The sequence below is a fragment of the Habropoda laboriosa genome, unplaced genomic scaffold (genome assembly GCF_001263275.1).
Source record: "Habropoda laboriosa isolate 0110345459 unplaced genomic scaffold, ASM126327v1 scaffold148, whole genome shotgun sequence".
NCBI classification, from domain to species: Eukaryota; Metazoa; Arthropoda; class Insecta; order Hymenoptera; family Apidae; genus Habropoda; species Habropoda laboriosa.
Genome location: NW_017100279.1, coordinates 1,694,491 through 1,713,517, shown reverse-complemented (window position 1 = coordinate 1,713,517; position 19,027 = coordinate 1,694,491). Strand labels below are relative to the sequence as shown.

Sequence of the window (19,027 nt, the reverse complement as noted above, 5' to 3'; positions counted from 1 at the left end):
GATCAATAGAATTATTTTTTTTTCTCTCTTTTTCTCCTTTTTTTTCTCTCCTTCTTTCTTTCACAGGAGAAAACGTATCTTTTTACCGAAGTACACTTTTTTTCTTTTTTTTTTTTCTTTCGCCGTTCGGTCCCAGCGGTTCGGGGTCAGGGAATCATAAGAGGCGCTCAGACGGCGCGTATTGCTCGCGGGGAACCGACTAACGACACGAAGATCGATAAAATTACGTATCTCATTGAAAGAGTCCGCTCTATCCGTGCTCCGACTCGTATTACTTCCTTTTCTTTCCTCTTTACAACGCCCGCCGTAAGGAAACTCGATCCCTCGATCGTAGACAACCCATAGCTGGAATTGTTCCTCTTTGAAGATCTGTCCCTCCTCTCTTCCTTTTCCCTTCTGCCATTTCGATCAACATCGCCGCGAGGCGGGGGGTTGGTGGAAGTTTCTTTGAAAGAGAAATACCTACCTCGAGATTCTCATTTATGACTGACTGAAGGCGGAGAGAGAGAGAGTGGGAAAAAAGAGGAATACACGATCCAGTGAAATCGCGAACCGCGTGACGAGAAAAGGAAGCGGCACTCGCGGAAACGATCCATTTCCGGCGGCCGTAGGCGGGATTTATTTCTCGCTGGAGAAACGATATTTGCGCAAAAAGGATTGTCCACAGCCGTGATTCGAAAAACAATCTAAACCACTTTCGTACCAAAAAATATTTGCTCTCGCGCAAACTGTCCGGCGTGCGGCTGTTCGTTTGTCCAAGTGAAAATTGCATTCGGTCACGAAGAGAAATGAAGCCCCGGTGTGTCCATCGATGATGCAGAGGCGAGAGCGTACGGCCGGCGCGGCGTTTCGTTCTTCCCGCCGCGATAGACGTCTGTTTAATCAAAACAGCCCGTGACGTTTTTATTTCCTGCCACACCGTTTAACGAGACACGCGTCGACTCCCGAATATGCCATTCCGCGCGAAAGCCCGAGGAAGATTGATCGTTCTCCTTCCGTAGATACAGAATTCAGTTTATTAGATCAAAAAGAAAAGAAAAAAAGAAAACTGCCGCCTGGACGATTTCACCGTCTTCTTCCCTTTTTTTCTCATCTCAACTGATCTCGTTGAACAATTTCACACGGCCGACAACCGCTTACAACCACAATACCCATAAGCTTCGCCTCGATGCGGCGTACCTACTTCTCCTATTATCGTGTTCATTGCTCTCGTGGCAGCTTTCATTATTCTTATTATTGTTTCCCCATGCACTACGTCGTTCCCCATTAATATCACGACCGCTACCAACCTGCGAAGCGACCGGTCATTAACATTAGCATTTTTATGATTATTAACGTTCGCAAGCATTATTATTTCCACCCGGCGACGAGAGAGTGAGAGGGAGAGAAACACGAGCGGAACGCATCGCTATGCGCACCGTTATGAATTGCATTACCTTTTCAAAACAGCCATGCATTATTATACGCGGGGGCGTATGCAAAACGTGGTAATGCCACCCCCGTCCACACCTGTGGTGTGGTGCGTGTGTGCACGCGTGTGAAATGCGGGCGAACAGAAGGAAATAGGAGAATGCGGTGGAATAGGAACCGGCGTGTCGGTGATACAATGGTCGTCGTCGGGTCAAAAGTTCAGAACTTTTGTCATGTAGCTACATATGTAGCTGAACTAGGAGTCGTATTGATCTCGAGCAGAGCGGAGCGAACAAAGTTCTTGGAGATTTAACGAGAGGCTCTTGGCGATGAGCTGCTTTCCAAACAATACTACCCCGTAGTACGCGCGTCGCTACCAAGTCCGAACGAACGAGCGAGCGGAGCGCTTATGCGCTCGAAAGTGAACTCAGGTTTCCACCGTCGCCGTCGGTTCATACATCGACTCCGTTCACTAGACTCCGCTAGCTAAATAGCTACCGTCGTTCTCCTCTTTCTCTTTTTTTCCCCTCTCTTTTTGTTCCTCCCGGTCTTTGAGTCGCCGTCACTCCGCTATGCCATTATCACCGGCTTTTTGGTCGCCTTCGGAGCTCGATCCATATAATGCCTACGCTTTTACCGTCTCTCTCGACGACCTCCGAAACGAGCCGGAAATGTCCCTGCCGCGGTTTGTCGTCCCATCCTCTCCTCCCCCCTCCTACCCCTCCTCCTCTTCTTCTCATCGAGTTGCGCTTTAGTGCGCCGCGTAATGTCCCCTTTGATCGTCCCACTCTAACGTTGGATCTCGCGTTTTTCGCTTCTAGCTCTTGCTAGATTAAACGTCGAACTGTTGCTTCGTCGACTGTGATCATCGTTCTCTCATCGTCTTTGATTCCCATCGTACGTTCCATTTACCCCAAGGGATCCGTTCCAGGTTAGAAGAGAGAGTGGCGTGCGCGTATGTGCACGTATACCGCTGTATAGAACAGCTGCTTTTCGGCATATCCGTTCAAGATATGTACCTCTGCTATCAGCGCGGTGGAATCAGCAAGTATAATGAAAGGCGGCCATGCCGTTGGTAAACTTTATTGATATATAGGTAACCTAACCGTGGATGAAAAGCGGGCGAGAAGGTAAAATCGTTGCGCAGTTTTGTATTATAGGATATACACGGGAAAATCGACGGGGGCCGGATGTAAACTTTCACGCTAGTTTAAAGTCAGCTATTGCATTTATGCATACGCCTCGGCCACGCGCTAACGCCTAATAGCCGAGCGTGATGTACTGCCGGCGAGAGAGGCGTTAAGCTGCGCAAAACTGCGGCCATATTTATAGTTATTGTGCAGACCGTGCCGCGAGTAAAATGGAAACATAATTCACCCTCTAATTAAAACGTTTAAATCCGTCCGGACACTTGCGTTATCTCCGCCAGCTTTCTTCTCCTCGAATTACTCCGAATTATATTCTTGATTTGCTCGGGGGGTTAACAAACCCCCGCCACTTCTGCGTGCCCTCAATGGTCAATGATAAAACGAGACGATGTTACCACGGTGGCGTTATTACGTCACAGATGGCCAGAGGAGTACGGGAAGGAACGGCGGTGGAAATGTGATTTTTCGAGTGATATCAGATCAGAGAACGAGCCGTTCGCATGTGTACGCGATTCAAATTTATTCCACCGCCTACGGGTAACGGTAAAAGACACATCAGAGGCGCGCACAGACAGAATGTGTCTTATCGATCCGTTCTATTGCGATGGTCATAACAAATTTATGGAGGAAAATAGTCGGCGGTGCCGAGGGAGAAATAGAGAGGTAGGAACGACGCGGATGTGAGAACGCAGACACTGATTTCGTCTCTTATCGTTAATCGATACACGTGCTAAAATTGCTCGGAAAAATACACGTAGGAGGAGGTGGAGGAGGAATTTCAACGATGAAAATCGCTTTCAGCGTAAGCTAATGCCCCTATAATTGAAGACAGCCAAGAATATCGAACGTATAGAACAATGATTTAAATATAAAAGTACATCGAACTCTCGCAAATATTTCCCCTCTTCGTTCACTTTTATCTTACATTTTATTCCAACCTGTAGCAACATTTTCCTTCTTTTTTCTTTTTTATCATAATAATATGTTACACGGATAAATTCTCCCCCCGACGTAAAAAATTGTTTAATATATAGAAAAGCTGCGATGTACTCGTACACAGCCGTGTGTGTGTGTGTAGATGCAATAATTCACAGAGTTATTTCCACCGAATTTCACTCGCTAACTATTGTTAATTCCTCCACAAAGAGAAATTTTTTTTCACACGTTTGATTTAACATATACATACATACGTATACATACGTACGCATCGATCGTCCATTTCCATTTTTAACGCATTCCTCTTTCGGCGAGAGGCGATTATATCGCCTAGGCCGTGGTAAAAAATGGCCTGTACACCGTTATTATCGTCCACTTATCATCCAGGAATATCTGTCGAAGATAAAAATACGTAGGCCAGTAGCCCGTGGCTGGCGACAGTCGTGCTCGTTGTACGTACATACGGTAAAACAATGTTCTGTCCAGCTATAAATATGTGTAACACAACGGTATAACCTAGCGCGTTCTGCTTTCGTGTCGTACTTATGGAAACTCGCGGTGCATTTTTGCCCGACTTTACGATAGCCCGTTTCGCATCGCGATTTTCTTTCTTTCCCTTCGTTTTTTTCCCCTCTCCTCCCTCTGCCTAAAAATAAACCGGGTCTACTACACGGGGAGAGCTGTAATCTAGAACATAGGTGGTACGTGTAATATTGTAGGGCATAGGTAGCGTAAGCGCGACTATTTATAAAACGCGCAATCTATGTACAATATCTATCGCGTGGCTAATACAAATCCGCGAAATATTAAACGATCGCAAACACGAGGGCTCACGTGTTCCCTCGTTGCCGCCGGGAGCCAGCCAGCGTGTAATTACTACATCGTTAAAGCTTCAGTTACCGTTGTTGCGCTGATAATTAATTTCCGCCGTTTCGATGAATAATTCCCACTCGCGTGTTATATATGTCCTATGTAGACGTATATACATATATACGCGCGTGTCGTGTCCGGAAGTGGAGGACGCGAGTGAAAGTGGCCATCAGTAGCCGCATCCGTGTGTACGCAAAATACGCGTGCGAGCCCGTCATTACGAATGAAACGGGCCAATAATGATCGGTACCGAGAGGACAGTTCATAGAACGAGAGAGTTTCGCTTACTGACCGCGTAACTGGATCTAAATTATTTAGCATCGGTTCGTTTTCAACCGTTGAACGCCGCCACCCCCCACAGATAATCGGACGCTAACGTTTAAACTGTGCGCTCCATTAAAAGCTTGGCGCCGAACGAATGAAAAATTATCGAATATCGTACCAGGTGAGAACGGATAACACGCAGGATTTTGTATGATCAGCGTGAAATTGTCATATCTCGTGGTTAACGGTTCGAAACCGAGGGGGAGAGACAGGGAGGGAGAAAGGTCCGAAGGGACGACACAATGTACACCAGAAGGATGAAACAAAGGGCCAACCCCGAAAACAACCGTGTTGCATACACTCGTGGACCGTATATATGGGGGAGTAAACACGGTTCATTACGCCGGCATTCATTACGTGCCTTCTGAAATGGCGACCCTTCACCGCTGCTTTCGCAGTTAATGCAGGTAGAACAAGGCCGCTTTCGACAACTCTTACGTGTCTTCTTGAATAAATGAAGAACCCCGCGATGCGTAACAGCCTTCTCTAGTGTCTTTCTTTTTTGTCACGTACGTTCGAAAATACTTTTCGAATATTGTCACCTGTGATTGGATACGTATATCGCGTTCCCTCTATACGTGTCGAGATTGTAGGATGATGGGAATCGTTAGAGTATTCGTCGGACCGAAAGTTCTCTCGAAAGTTCATCGTTGGTTACGGTTAAAGATGGATGGCTATCGGAAATTCGATCGCTCTCCTCTATCGATATTCGAGATGGATGTTTTCGTGTTTTTCCATTTTTCAATGTTAGACCTTTTTTTTTTTAAATACCAGCGGAATTTTATTTTCTCCTCCATTTCGAAACATTGTTACTTTTTGAAAATTGAAAAAAAAACGTCGAACGTTGCGTTTGTATCTTTCGAAAAAATTGAAACTTTTCTTTTAGTGAAAGAATTCCTCAAATTTTACCTATTTTTAAACGTCCCAGGGTAATCTACCCCTTTGACACGTCTTAATTTCCCGAATTATTTATTCTCGTTCGGTTCTGTTTCTACGGTATAATTTTAACGGAAGATACGATACCACGCATACGGTGTGCATTGAATAAATAGTTTTCGCGTGGTGCCTACCAGTATTTGGAGCTTGCAAACGGTGAACCGTGTTTAAAGTTTGTTGTCAGCTCAGCGCTAACGGTTCCTCTGTACGCAACAACGGGAAATTCGTGAAGTTGCTCGGTAAAGCAAGCCTTATTTCGTTCCATTTGCAAATGCTATTTACATTGCCCCGGCTATGCTCTATTCATTCATTTTTGTGCCAACGTGTTGTACCGCGGTATTGCAACAGGGGCCGGTTTACGCTCGCAAATATTCCCGTTAATTAATACAAACCTGTGTCGATTACCTTTTAAGGTCGTTGAACGTATTTTATTAGCGGGGTTTTATGTTTGCACGTTGTTCAATTTCACTCATCGTCAGCTTCTTCCCTCTCCCGTAAAAACGCTCGGCTGGCTCTAATTCGAGGGAAACACAGGTTGGGAACACACAGGAGGAAACTATTTGCTCGTACACAACGGTACGGAATTATACGCGTACGTGTTCACGCATATTCCTGAACCAGCTCGATACGCGTCGCAAAAACGCTCTAAATAAACCTCCGGCGATAGCAACAAAAGTGATTCGGCTGACGTATGAAACGTGTAAATTCCACTCCCGGTCAAATATGAGAATATAGAAAAACTTGGCAAACAGATAAGTACTATACAGGATGGTCCACGAAACGTGTGCACCGTTATAACTTCCAAAATATGCGTTGCACGTGATATAAGCGTTATATCAGTGATATAAGGTTGAATCTCCGATTTGATATTACGTGAAGAAAATATTCAAGTAATAAAGTGAAATTACTCGTTAGCTATTAGGTTTAGGGCTAATAACGGTCAATACTTTTTCACTTACAATTCGATACTCTACCATATTTTGGTATAAAAAATATAGTGTTCTGTTTAAAAAAACAAAGTTGACCTTCAAATCTCCGAAACTCCTCCACCTATAAAAAAAATTAACGCACTACATAGTGTACCCTTTTAAACCATGTAACTTTTGTATACAACATTCTTTCGTGCAACGCATATTTTGGAAGTTATAACGGTGCACACGTTGCGTGGACCACCCTGTATATATATATATATTTTCACTATCCCTCTTTTTCTTTAAACGATACAACGCTACCCAGCTAATCCTTCTCTTTTTTTCTTTGGTACAATTTCGTGGAGTCCACTATTTTCATTTTCCCACTCACGTATACGATAAAAGTGACATAATAACGAAGAGAAAAAAAAAATGATAATATCTTTAAAGCCTCCGCTACGAAGTAATCCCAAAATCCGTGTCCTCCGTACATCTTCAGTGTCTTCTGGAGCCCCATAGACTATCGGTACCATCTCCTTTGTTTACGGTTGTTCGATCGACCAGCTCCTTCCTAGGTGTTCTCAGATCGTAAGCCAATCCTAGATACTGCATCAGTTCTATGAAACCGGTGGTTGCATTCAAGCCGTACGCGCCCAACTCGGCAGCCTTGTAATCCCAGGGGAAAGAATGATGATAATTATGCCAACCTTCACCCAGTGCGAAGAAAGACACGGCCGGGTTCTCCGTCGGCTTGACCCTCCTGCGACCAGAACGGAAACGAGGTTAAATCGCGCTTGAAAAACGACCTCTCTCTCTCGTTCCGAGTTTTAATTATCCCGTGGCGTGGCCTGTGTTTCGATCGGTAAAACCGGCCCGAAAACTTGCCTGTTGTACGGTCGATTTCCCCACATGTGAGCGATACTGTTCACGATAAAAGTGGCATGCAACGACCAGACGTAGCGGATGAATGCCGCGTGAACGCTTATGAACCAAGTCTCGCCCCACGCGTGCACCGGCAACAATATCGGCAGAACGAAGCACAGGGAGACCATAATGATCTCGTAATACCTGCAACGAGACACCAAAATGTGCAAATGAGCGCGTTCCACGCTTTGACTGCAGCCATCCTCCCTCTCTCTCTCTCTGTCGACCGACAAAACGTAAATACACGTTGTTTTAACGCGAAAGGAGATCTTGGGAAGCTTTTACGAGCCAGCCTCCAGTAGCGGACTTGGCTTTGAGGGCTTTCATTTCCGAGTTATATCCTCTCCGGGGAGTATTTCGTTATAGTGTAACTTTATTGGAATTTTCGAGAGAGATATTGGTGTTGTTAATTAACACGAATAACGGAAGAATTTGTTGGATATGGTTAACGAAATTGGACGGGGTAAATAAATTGCTCGGGGTAAATATCTCTGGATAATGTCCGGGGAGAGCGGTTGCTCGAGATTGTTGACTTCGACCAAGTTATTGCAAGATGCGTGATCATTTTAGAGTGGACCCAGACTGTGCACAGACGTCTTGTGTATGTCTTAACTCTTCTGCGTTCTTGGGTCCTTTTTCACCCAAAGTGTGACAATTCTTGTCACCTGATAAACTTTCAATGTGATGTGGAGGGAAGATAAATTTGACAACAGCAAAAGTTACTTAAAAAATAAATGCCAGGTAAAAGCCTAAAGATGTCCTCAAGGCGTCGAAGATCTCTTCGAAGCACCATACTCTGATTTCAAAAATTAATTTTCGTACGTCTTCGAGATCAGGTCAAAAGACGGTCAGACCGAAATGGATATCTCTAATAGACGTCACGCGCTATCTGGGGTATGCTCGAATCAGAGTGATCGAACAAAACTGTTTGCTGAACTACACTACCGGCCAAAAGTTTGGAATCATCTGTTAATTTACATCAATCTTGAATTTGCTATTAATTCTTTATAAACCTGAAATTGATGTTGTGGAAACCAATAGCACTTGACCTCACTTCGATTAATTTGAATGACGAAACAGTTCGTCAAAAAATTCTTAAAATTGCTAACTTTTTTCTGGAAATTTTTGAATAACTTACCATGCACAGTGATTCCAAACATTTGGCAAATTCACGAGTGTGCAAACAGAACTAAGTACAATCGAACTTTCCAGAATTGGCAAATTCGTCGTAACAATGCAATCACGTTGCAGTGCATTTGCCACTTGCCAGCAACTGTGACGCAACAACGTCTGACGAAAGTGTGGCCGTAAAATTACGAAAAAAAAAAAAGAGTTAGAAATTTTATTGATCCGTTAGAAAGGGTAACTAATATAACTAAATGACCCCCTCTACACACGCACACATATACTTGTGGCTATAAGCGGTTCCACTGTACATAGAAGAAAGTCGTTGAACGCTTGATGGAAATATCTTACTTGTCGAAGAATTTTATTACAGGATCCGCAGCGATGTCGCTCATATCGATTTTACTACCGTATTCCTTCACGGCCGGGTGCCGTTTAACCATCAGCCAGCCAATATGAGAGAAGAAAAATCCACGAGTCGCGTCGTGGGGATCCGCGCATGTTTCCGTGTATCTGTGATGCGTCCTGTGATCTCGTATCCATTTGTAAAAATGCGTCTAATCGAATCAGACACACACACACACACACATACCTCTGTTAATAGAATACATATATACATCTCCCCCCGCGTCGATGTTACACACACACCTAACGCACGGAGAGACACGTAAGAGTGGCAGTAGTGTAATAAGGGTGTGTACGTACCTGGCCAGCCATGCAATATAAGGTAGCTAAAAATATTCGCAGGGGAATCTTGGCGGAATAACTTTTATGCGCCCAGAGTCGATGAGCCCCCGCCGTTATTCCCAAACCAGCCACGACTCCGTACGTAATATCTTCATAGAGGGGGATGATGTAACATAAAAGGTGTGAAAGTTTATCGACAAGTCGTTGCTCACGTGTTAAAATCTCGTTCTACCCCGTGTAAAACGAAAGACCGTGTGCGAGATAAAATCGATCCGGTGGCTAGCAAATATTTGAAAAGCCGATAAAAGGTCTATCTGAAATTCTGAACAGATAAAAATAGAAGAGGGGGGAAGGGAACGTGGGAGAAGGGGAGGGGAAGGGTAGGAAATTTGAAAAGACGACGAGAGAAAGGAAGAAGAAGAAAAAAAGGGAAGCAAATTTCCGGAACGAAGTTGAAACGAAGCACGATGTGTACTTACTCCAAACCCACGACCACAGCTTCGCGTCCCGATAACCGCTCGCGAAACCGTAAATGGCGAGGAAATGAAGCACAATGATACCAATCACATTCCGCCATATTATCGGTTGGCTAGTCGGGGCTCGTTTCCCCGCCAACGGAAACGGTTCCACGTCTTTCTCCTCCGTCCTCTCGCTCCCGTCCTTCTTCTTCTCCTCCTCGCACCGAGTCACCACCGTTGAGCTACACATCCCCGATGTATACATGCCGCTTCACTCTGGATTTTCAACCCCTAATTCGAACATCGATCCAGGTTGAATGTTTCGTTACGAAAAAGAAATTATTCCTATATCTCTCTACCCGCTCGATGGCCGTGCGCGCTTCTGCTCTGAATTTTACGATCGCTGGTCGTGTAAAATTTCCCGCTAATTAAATATATTACGGACACTTTAATTGCCTTAATACAGCTACGTTAATTAAGTAACATTGTTAACCATTATACCAGGGGTATATGACTGTCAGTTACATCCGCGACGTAAAAGCGGTAATTGCATCTGCCGTGGACTGCATCATCGGTTCTCTCCGCTTCTTCTACCTGCGATATGAAGAACGCGTTTCACGGGCACGTGTAATCCACTCGATACGCGTAATTCCTCTTACCTCCCCCAGGCGTATACGTTTCTCGAGATAGAGAGTGGATTTGCGATCAAAAGAAACTTCAAGGGATTCGAGAGAAGAAAAAAGAATTACTAAAGTAATTTCGCTGTAAAATTCGTGCAATTGACGGACGATGAAAAGGCGATAAAATAAACTGCATGCTTTGCACAGCTCTCGACTAATTTCCCTTTCTCCGGTAATCCGAGCGATTTAGCGGGAATACCGTAAGTAGCCTGAATCGGGCGTCAACAAATGGCGCGGAACGATCTCGGTTGGCGTCGGTGATTAAACGTCTCACCTGGTAAACGCTATATCTCTTAAATTACCGACACCCTTTATTACTCGTACACGACACACAGAGTACAACGTGATTAGATTGAACAAAACAGAGAGTGTAATTATGTACTGGGTGGGATGTCGAAATCAGGCGAATTAATTTCGTGGAAGTGGTAGAAAAGACGACGCTTGAAGTGACGGTGGGCGTGAATCTTACATCGAGTTTCCGGGACTCAATCAAAAGTTTAATGCATTTGAAAACGATTTCGTGCGCCGTGAATTACTCTACAGAGAAATTAGAGACGATGGCAAAAGGGGAGAGATAAAATGGGAACCGGGAGATCCTGAGGACTTCTTTATCGTTCCCTATTATCGCTTTACGATGAAATCGGTACGAGACGAGGAAATTTTATTAACCGGTCCGGTTGTTGGAGCGCGCACGAAATAGAGCAGATGTCTGACTTTACATTAATAATTCAATAAAACCGATGACACACACACACAGTCATATACGTGCACCGTTGTGTGCGGCCATGCTGCATCTGATCGAAGCATAAAACTGCATGGCCGACATCTGCTACTTCCGAGCATGCCGCCTGGAAAAGATATTCCCCGATATATGGAAAGCTTCCTGTTCCTTAACCAACATGTATGTCCGTGGCAGTTTGACGTGAGGCCAGTTACAATTCAACGAATATACCGTACTATTTATGTATAGAGAATTATCATACTCGAACTGTTACGAGAAAAACGACAACTCTGAAAATTTTCTAAATTTTCATCGAACATTTTGACATCGAAAAACGATTTTTACCAATATTTAGTAAGATTGATAAAAGAGCGTAATTCTACAGATCACATGTTCGATTTCTATCGTCTAAGCTCTCCTCCCTTTTCCTCCGACTCCTGCAACATAATGTTAAGGATAACGTACGACGTACTCTTGTATAGGAGCAAGTGATTGAACCTTATTTCGGAAATTTCGCATAACTGTCTCGACATCTTGGTACAGTTTGCAGTACCCCAAACTGCCAGAGATAATAATGTCATCTTTCAGCAAGACGGTGCTCCGCCGTATATTACTGACATTGTTACGAAATTCTTGGATGAGAAATTTCCACCGAGATGGATCGTAAGGGTCGGACGGAATCCATGGGTCGTCATCTCCAAACCTCACGCCTCTCGGATCTTAGTTAGAACGTGGTTTATACAGGATGACCAAACGCACTTGAGCTCCAATAAAACGAAACATACGCCTCGTTTCACTCTATATCAATACGATTAATGAGTTTCTCTCGAACGAGGAACTTTGAAGAACTTTTTAACCGTACCTACTTAAACCGTGCGCATAGCCGTAAAAAAACTGACGCTGATTGATTAATCTACTCCGCGCGAACATGTACATATATTTCTCAAGAGGTCGAAACGATTGCCAATATTTTAGCCATTTCTTTTTCGCAACTGTAGGCGATCATCGTTAGACGGTAGTTAATTCACTCGCCAAGACGAAATTCCCGGAAGCCGCTGTAAAACAAGTGTACACATTCAGCCGCTCTAATCGTGTCGGTCATTAATGGGTTACAAGTGTTCTTCCACACGGCAATGCGTATCAGTGGAATATCTTTTGGAAAGTTATGGAACGGTGATTTACGGTAAGCACAGAACGTGTACCCGAGTATGAAAACCTGTCGCGCTCGTAAAATTTCGTCTTTCGACACGACCGGCAATTTCCTTCGCGTTTTCTATGCCGGATCGTAAAAATCCACGGCGAACGTCACTGGTACCTCGTGGACACGAATGATGGACCGTCGAAACGACGCGCGACGACGATGGAAATCGTCGAACCGACGCGCACTGTGCAATCTCTCCCGTTCGTTGCTGGCTAGCGTTGAAATTATCGGTTTGTTCGTCGCGACGCGACGCGAAAATGCACCCTCCGGCTAGCGGTGTCGCTGACGATAACGCTAGCTGATAAACTGAATTGAATTTTTCGCGTTAATACAGAGAGTACAGGACGAGTTTGAAACTGGGTCTCGTATAGGAAGTACGAAATATCGATGGCTTTTTTCCCAACTATTTTCACACGAGAATATGTAACATATTTCTTTTTTTTTTTTTTTTCGAATAGAGATTTCGCTTGTGGAAGTAAGTTAACGACACTCTCGTTGCTGAATTTACAGTCACTTCTGTTCAATCGTCTAATTTACACGATATCGATGTTTCTATCGGGTTAGGTCATTTTCTTCTCGACGTACTTTTTCCGTTAACTTTCCCCAAAAGCTAATCGATCGAGACCATTTTCCCAGTACTACACGCTCTTACATGCTCGGAATCGTAAACCCGAGGCAGAGAGCAAACACTTCTCGAGCCCATTATGTGGAAAGTGCATCAGTTGGAGCGCGTCGTGGCGCAATTTCGCCTGACGAAATTCCTTAACGAGCGACTTTTTGCAACGGAACCATTTCGCCCCGGTAACACGCATATCTGTGTATCAATGGCGCGAAACATGCAGAAACCGCAGCTACTCGACTCGTAGACATTAAATCCGCGCACGATTGCCCAGAGCCGGAGATAACGCTGTGCAACAACGCCGTGGGTGACGCTTTGTAATTACGTTCATCTGTTAATGACGCCTTCGCGATTCGCGAAACCGGTAGGGCCGTAACGGGAGTAACAGAGGTGGAGAATTGCACAGTTCGGAGAAACGCGAAGCTGCCTCTCTGCGCGTATGTACGTTCCTTGGTGTTTCGTCTAAAGAAAAAAAAATGGAAGAAACCCAACGTATGAACCGTTGAGCGAAGGCGGAAAAGTTCCGCGAGTAAGAACGTCGGTAAGCAGACGAATTGCACGCTGGTGTTTTTCCCATCTGTTCGTCGACAGGGTTGAAGGATTGATAATAAGAGAAAGCTGAGAATTAATAGCCTGGAAATTTATCATATCGCGTACACACGTATATGGTTCATCTTTTCAGTTTCATCCGAAGCCAACCGGCAAATAGAGAGAATAACTTTCCACGCGCGACTTAATGTCGAGAAAATGTGTTCCGGGTGAAAATAAGTAGAACATCGAGGAACGTGATAGAAGATCGTTTGAATTGTCCAGGTACAGGTAATTTGATCTGGTGCACAGCTCGTTAAGTTTCAAACGTAGATGCATTTCATTAAGTAAAAATCACTTTCGTTCCTGTTGCATAAATCCACCATGCAAATGAGTTCCGCTCGGTGCACTGCGTTAATAATTCCGATATTCATCTTCTAGCCTAACTCGCTAGCGTTTTGAATAGGAAGGAGACAAAAAAAAGAAAACGAACGAAACCACGGTCGGCAGAGTAAATCTGTAGAAATGATTAAATTTGGATTGGAGGAGAAAAAGCTTGACAATATTGAAAGCGCAATAATGCCGAAAAATTTGGCCAGGATATTGTGTCCTATTGTACGTTGAACATTCGTCGCCGCGCCGGAAATGGGTTCCCTGAATAAAGCTGACGCCGCGGCGCACCGGCACCGTGCCGCGCAAGAACAAAAATCAAAACACTCCGCGCAGCGAGAATTTCATTTCCTACGGTTGAACAGCGTCACAAAGGAAGTTACAACGAAGAGAGGGAGAGCGAGAGCCATCCGAGCCATTAATAACATTGATCGAATTTCATCGATTCTCGTCAAAACTTTCCGTATAATCCCCGCTCGATGATAATTGATCGCGATTACACTACGTCGCAAAACTTTCGTCTTCCACAGGCTGCTGGTGTGCGTTCCACGAGGAAGGTTTCACAGCCTTTGCTACCAGCAGCGTAACGTCTATTTAGTTGTAACGGAACAACGTGATATAAGCGGTAGGGTTTCGTAAACGCTTCCATTCGAGTTATAATCTTTGAAAGTTGCCGAAGCATCGAGGAAAATGTTCACGGCGCGGCTCTCTGCTTGTACCGGAGAGGATACAACCTCCCATAACCATCGTCTCGTAGATTGGCGAACGTGTTCGAAAATTCCTCGAGTGCTTCGAATTGTTTGACAAACATCCACAATGTGCTTTCTATCCTTCCCCCCTTCCTCCGTGTAGTGTAGTAAATTAATAACTGATTCACCGTGAATCCAATGTTCGCGGTAGTATATCCTCCGGGGAAGAAACCCATTAAGTGGATGCTTTACTAACTCGAATGATTTTTTTCGCTCGGGAAATGAGGTACGAAAAAAAGAAGGGACGGGAACTTATTGGGGAAAAAGGTTACACTTGAAATTACACGGTGCGTGTCGACGAGAAGAGAATGCCCCCCACGTTTGATATTGAATAGCTCATTAGTAAGAGCTTGTACAATCATCAGCAATTCTATACGATCATTACACAGTCGATCGAAATACCATGTACATAGGATATATGTATGTATACATATTGCCTTGATATCACGTACCGACTTTGATGAGCAAATTAGGATTCTAACTGGTTTGTCGGCGCACAGACTCGCCTACCAAACTACCTAGAATACCGGCGAACTATATGTGTATAGATATATATATATGTATAGAAGCAGGATCGTTGCTCGTACTGTCGCTTTCAATTATCCAAGTTATGATACTTTTAAACGCGATGAATTGTTTTCTATTCCCCAGGTGTTTGCCCGCGTGTATATACTTCGTTAACACGAGAGAGTTCGTGCCCGTTTCGGTTCACGTTTCCTCCCGATGGAAACTCCCCGTCAGTTTCGCGGGCCGTGGCCCTCCCTGGAATTTCATTGTTTGCAGAATATCGGTGGAAACCTCTTCTACCGTGTAACGCGGAACGATCGAACGATTTTAATAGCACCTTGGTATCGTGGAACGCGATCGAGTGGCCTAATTTCCAAACCCGGACACTCGATGTTTATTCATTATCGGCGGACGACCATCGACGGATTCAAACCACCGGCCTCCGCTAACCCTTTAATGCCGGATCATTTATCAAATGTTAATAGCCTGTATACACTGGCTTATCAAATACTCCGGACCACTGTATTAGCCGTCTCGAATTATCAAACTGTACATACGTGTAATTTGCTGGATACATCGTAATGGAGCATCATCTATCGATTATCGATAATTACCAAAGACGTTACCGTGTTTTCGACGCGCGGTACACGCCACCACCGGCTTACATACGCCCGTCAAACCCGATCTGTGGATAGTTTAAAACGATTATGCAACGACGCTGCATAATTAAATAACAGTTTGCAAAGAGGGTGGGGAAGGGTGAAGGCTTTAATGAGAATTATTAATTCCTCGACGTTACGTTGCTACACACGACCCTTCCGTCCATGCGTCGCGAATTTCTCATAGTTCGTTCAACGTACCAGCAAATTCTCTCCTCTCCCTCCTCTGCTTGTTTTTTCTCTACCCTTTTACTTGTCACTCTAATTGCACGTCAATCGTAACAGCTAATTACGCCCGCAGTTTGGCTGAAAAACGAGCGAAGCAAGCATCGGTCTGTCTAACCCAGGGAGAAACGTTTTTTGGGGGGTGAAACGTGGCAGAAGATAGTCTCTAGTCTCCGGTGAAACGACGCTAACCAAGCAGACCTCAACGGTGTACACCATCGCCGTATGTACTTAAGTATCAGTAATCGATACATCTTGTCTGCGCCGATGTCACCTGACGTAGGCCTGTGCTATGTAGCATCGAGTACCGTCAACTTCTACTCTCTCTCTCTCTCTCTCTGTCTATCTACTCACCTGAGATGTCGGCCGACTTAGCGAGCCACTTGGTGAAAGAAGTTTAAACACCGTACAAGAAAAGAGCACACTCTGGTTTAAAACACAGCGACGCGTATAGTAGAACCTGTCGAAAACGTTTCACCTCGATCCTCTTTGCGGCTACCCGTTTTATAGAAACTAGCCCCCTAATCTTGCTTAGCTGTGGCGTTCGCCCATTGTTAGGTGTCCAACTATCAGCGCGACTCGAGCGTGCTTTGGAAGGGATAGAGGCTCTACCTCTATACACACCGGTAATCCATAGTTTCTAGCCATGGTGGTGGGCCACGTCTGGGAAACAGGGAGGAAAAGAGTCACTCGAACCGTTTCAACTCCTACTCCCTCTTCCTCCTCGATCTCCTGTAATCTCGTTCCCCCGAGCCTTCCACATATCCTGCAAGGGGTTATGTATCGTACATATATGTATGTATGTATAGGTTGGTTGCACGCGGGTGCACGTCTAGACGAACGTGTACACGAAACACACGTACCAGCCGTTCGTATTTTTCCTCTTATGGCGAAGCTATTTCGCATCCCGCTTATCCTCGCCGAACTATTGCCCTCGTATGCTCCTCCTTCACCTCCCCTCTATAACCACCCCACTCTCCTTTTTTCCGAGGATTCCCCTCTATATGTCTAAACGTCCGCGTGGCCGCGGAAGAAGGAGCTGTCTGCATTCATGACTATGATTGAGCGAGATTTTGTCGAGATTGTGCGCAGTCAAATTCGAGAGGCCGGAAGAAAGTGTATTAATCATGCGGCCACCGCTGCGTTCCATTGCTCCGCGAGAACATTTATATTCTCTTGAAAGTTCGCCGAGTCTATCTGTGCTCGAAAATACGACACGATGACATTTTCTCTTTTTCTTTTTTTTAATTTCACGTCGATGGAAGATCTGTTCATTTCTTCTTTTAATTTCACATCGATGGAAGATCTGTTTTTTTTTTTTTTTTTTTTTTTTTTTTTTTTTTTTTTTTTTTTTTTTTTTTTTTTGAAAGGTGAAAGAAAGTGTCTCGATTCTCGAAGAAGAACAGACGAGAAGCGGTGGTTCTTATGACGAAGAAGTTTCACGGTGGTCGCGGTACAATACGTTGCTCTCGAATTCTCCCGAAAGCTGTACATTCTGCGGGATTTTCGAGTTCTTCCCCGATCGTCGTCCGCCGCGGCGCATCCACTTTTATATCGCGATAAATTGCGGCCGGATGTACGAACAAATCGGGCGAATTCGAAAATCCGGGTAGAATCCACTCTCTTGGAGGGAATTCAAGAGCAACGTATTACGTCTGGCGTTGCGAAACACTGGAATGATATCATCCCCGCCGCACCACTTCCCTCAAGATGCTTCCTTTTCTTTCGAACGGTTGTTCCATGAACACCGACACTCAGCCGTAAAGCTACACCGGCCAATAAAGAATATCCCGATTTCACTTCGTTCATATTTTCGGTACTTTCACGGAATATACTCATCGAGGTCCCGCTTATTTCCTACCATCTTCCCCTCGTCTGATTTGCAAGTATAAATTACCACTTTGTTTTCCGAGTTGCGCTTTTGCCAGAGTACCTAACAAGGTGTGAAATTGATCGAATCGCAAAGAAAGGAATTGTTGGGCGTGTGTGATAAATCAAAAGTGTGCACAAAATTGGCGTATACAGTTGTTCGAGCTTTCTAACGTTTCAAATTGCGATTAGAGGTGTTCAGAATTTCTTCCATGGTGCGAGATTTTGAGAGATTCACCGATACTTCTTAACCTTCAATCAGAAATTACGTTACGACGGTTTCAAGCGAAGAATCCTGTCGGATGCAAGGTACGTCGACCTACATAGATCCGGCGACACGTGGAAATTCATTAGCGCCGTGCAATAACCATTCAGTGGCACGCACACAGAAAGCGCTCCACGGCACTTTTACATCGGTGATTTATGACTACCGCATTATCAGAACTTCGTGAACGTGAAAATGCGTACTTTCACTCGGTTTGTGCGGTTTTTCTCGCTTTTTTGTCGCGTTCAATCATACCCAAGGATCACTCTGATTGCGAGTTGCAGCATCGTGCGCGTACCACGATTTTCCTTCGAAAAATTGCGGAGAAAAGTGCAACGCTCGAAATTTGCACGCGCGTATGCAAATTTTTAATTTCGCAACAACGTTCGATATCTTCCTGAAAATCCTTTGGTACGCGTTGTTAAAGATTTACACGCCCTTTTCCGTGCATAAATTCGCAGGATGTTTCGAAATTATAGATGCAATTATGCAAATTTTAAAAGTTTCGTTTTCGTAAGTGTTGGAAAGATAAAGTAGCATTGAAAGAAAAAATTGAATAGATAACGTAGCTGTGAAATAATGAACGTAGCCTAATGAGTTTGCGTCTTGAAACATTCAAGCACGCCGTTGAACTGAAACGCGACAACAAATATTGCGCTCGATTAGCTGAAGCTTCCTCGTGTAAAACGTGACAAACTCTTCTTCTTTTTACCCCCCGAGAAACTCGTAACAATCCGAGGAAACTTTTAGACACGATCGCGCGCACCGGTGCACACCATTGCGAAACACCGAGAAGAAAATCATAAACTTTTTATATAACCCTCGAGAAACTTGATCACACTACATAATTACTCGGAATCGAGGAGTTTAGCAATGCAGCGATTA

General features: G+C 44.5%; 2 protein-coding genes across 2 annotated transcripts in view; one reads left to right on the top strand and one right to left on the bottom strand.

Moving 5' to 3' along the window:
* The window catches only part of LOC108573544 (follistatin-related protein 5-like), a 51,618-nt gene that overhangs the window by 926 nt on the left and 31,665 nt on the right, over positions 1-19,027 (top strand). The gene's annotated exons all lie outside the window — the stretch shown is intronic.
* On the bottom strand, positions 7,031-9,979 carry LOC108573545 (acyl-CoA Delta(11) desaturase-like). Its single transcript, XM_017936008.1, has 5 exons — positions 9,751-9,979; positions 9,290-9,420; positions 8,936-9,141; positions 7,421-7,603; positions 7,031-7,295 (listed from the first exon to the last, which is right to left on the bottom strand). Exons 1-5 carry the CDS (start codon positions 9,977-9,979, stop codon positions 7,031-7,033), a joined length of 1,014 nt encoding a protein of 337 aa, XP_017791497.1.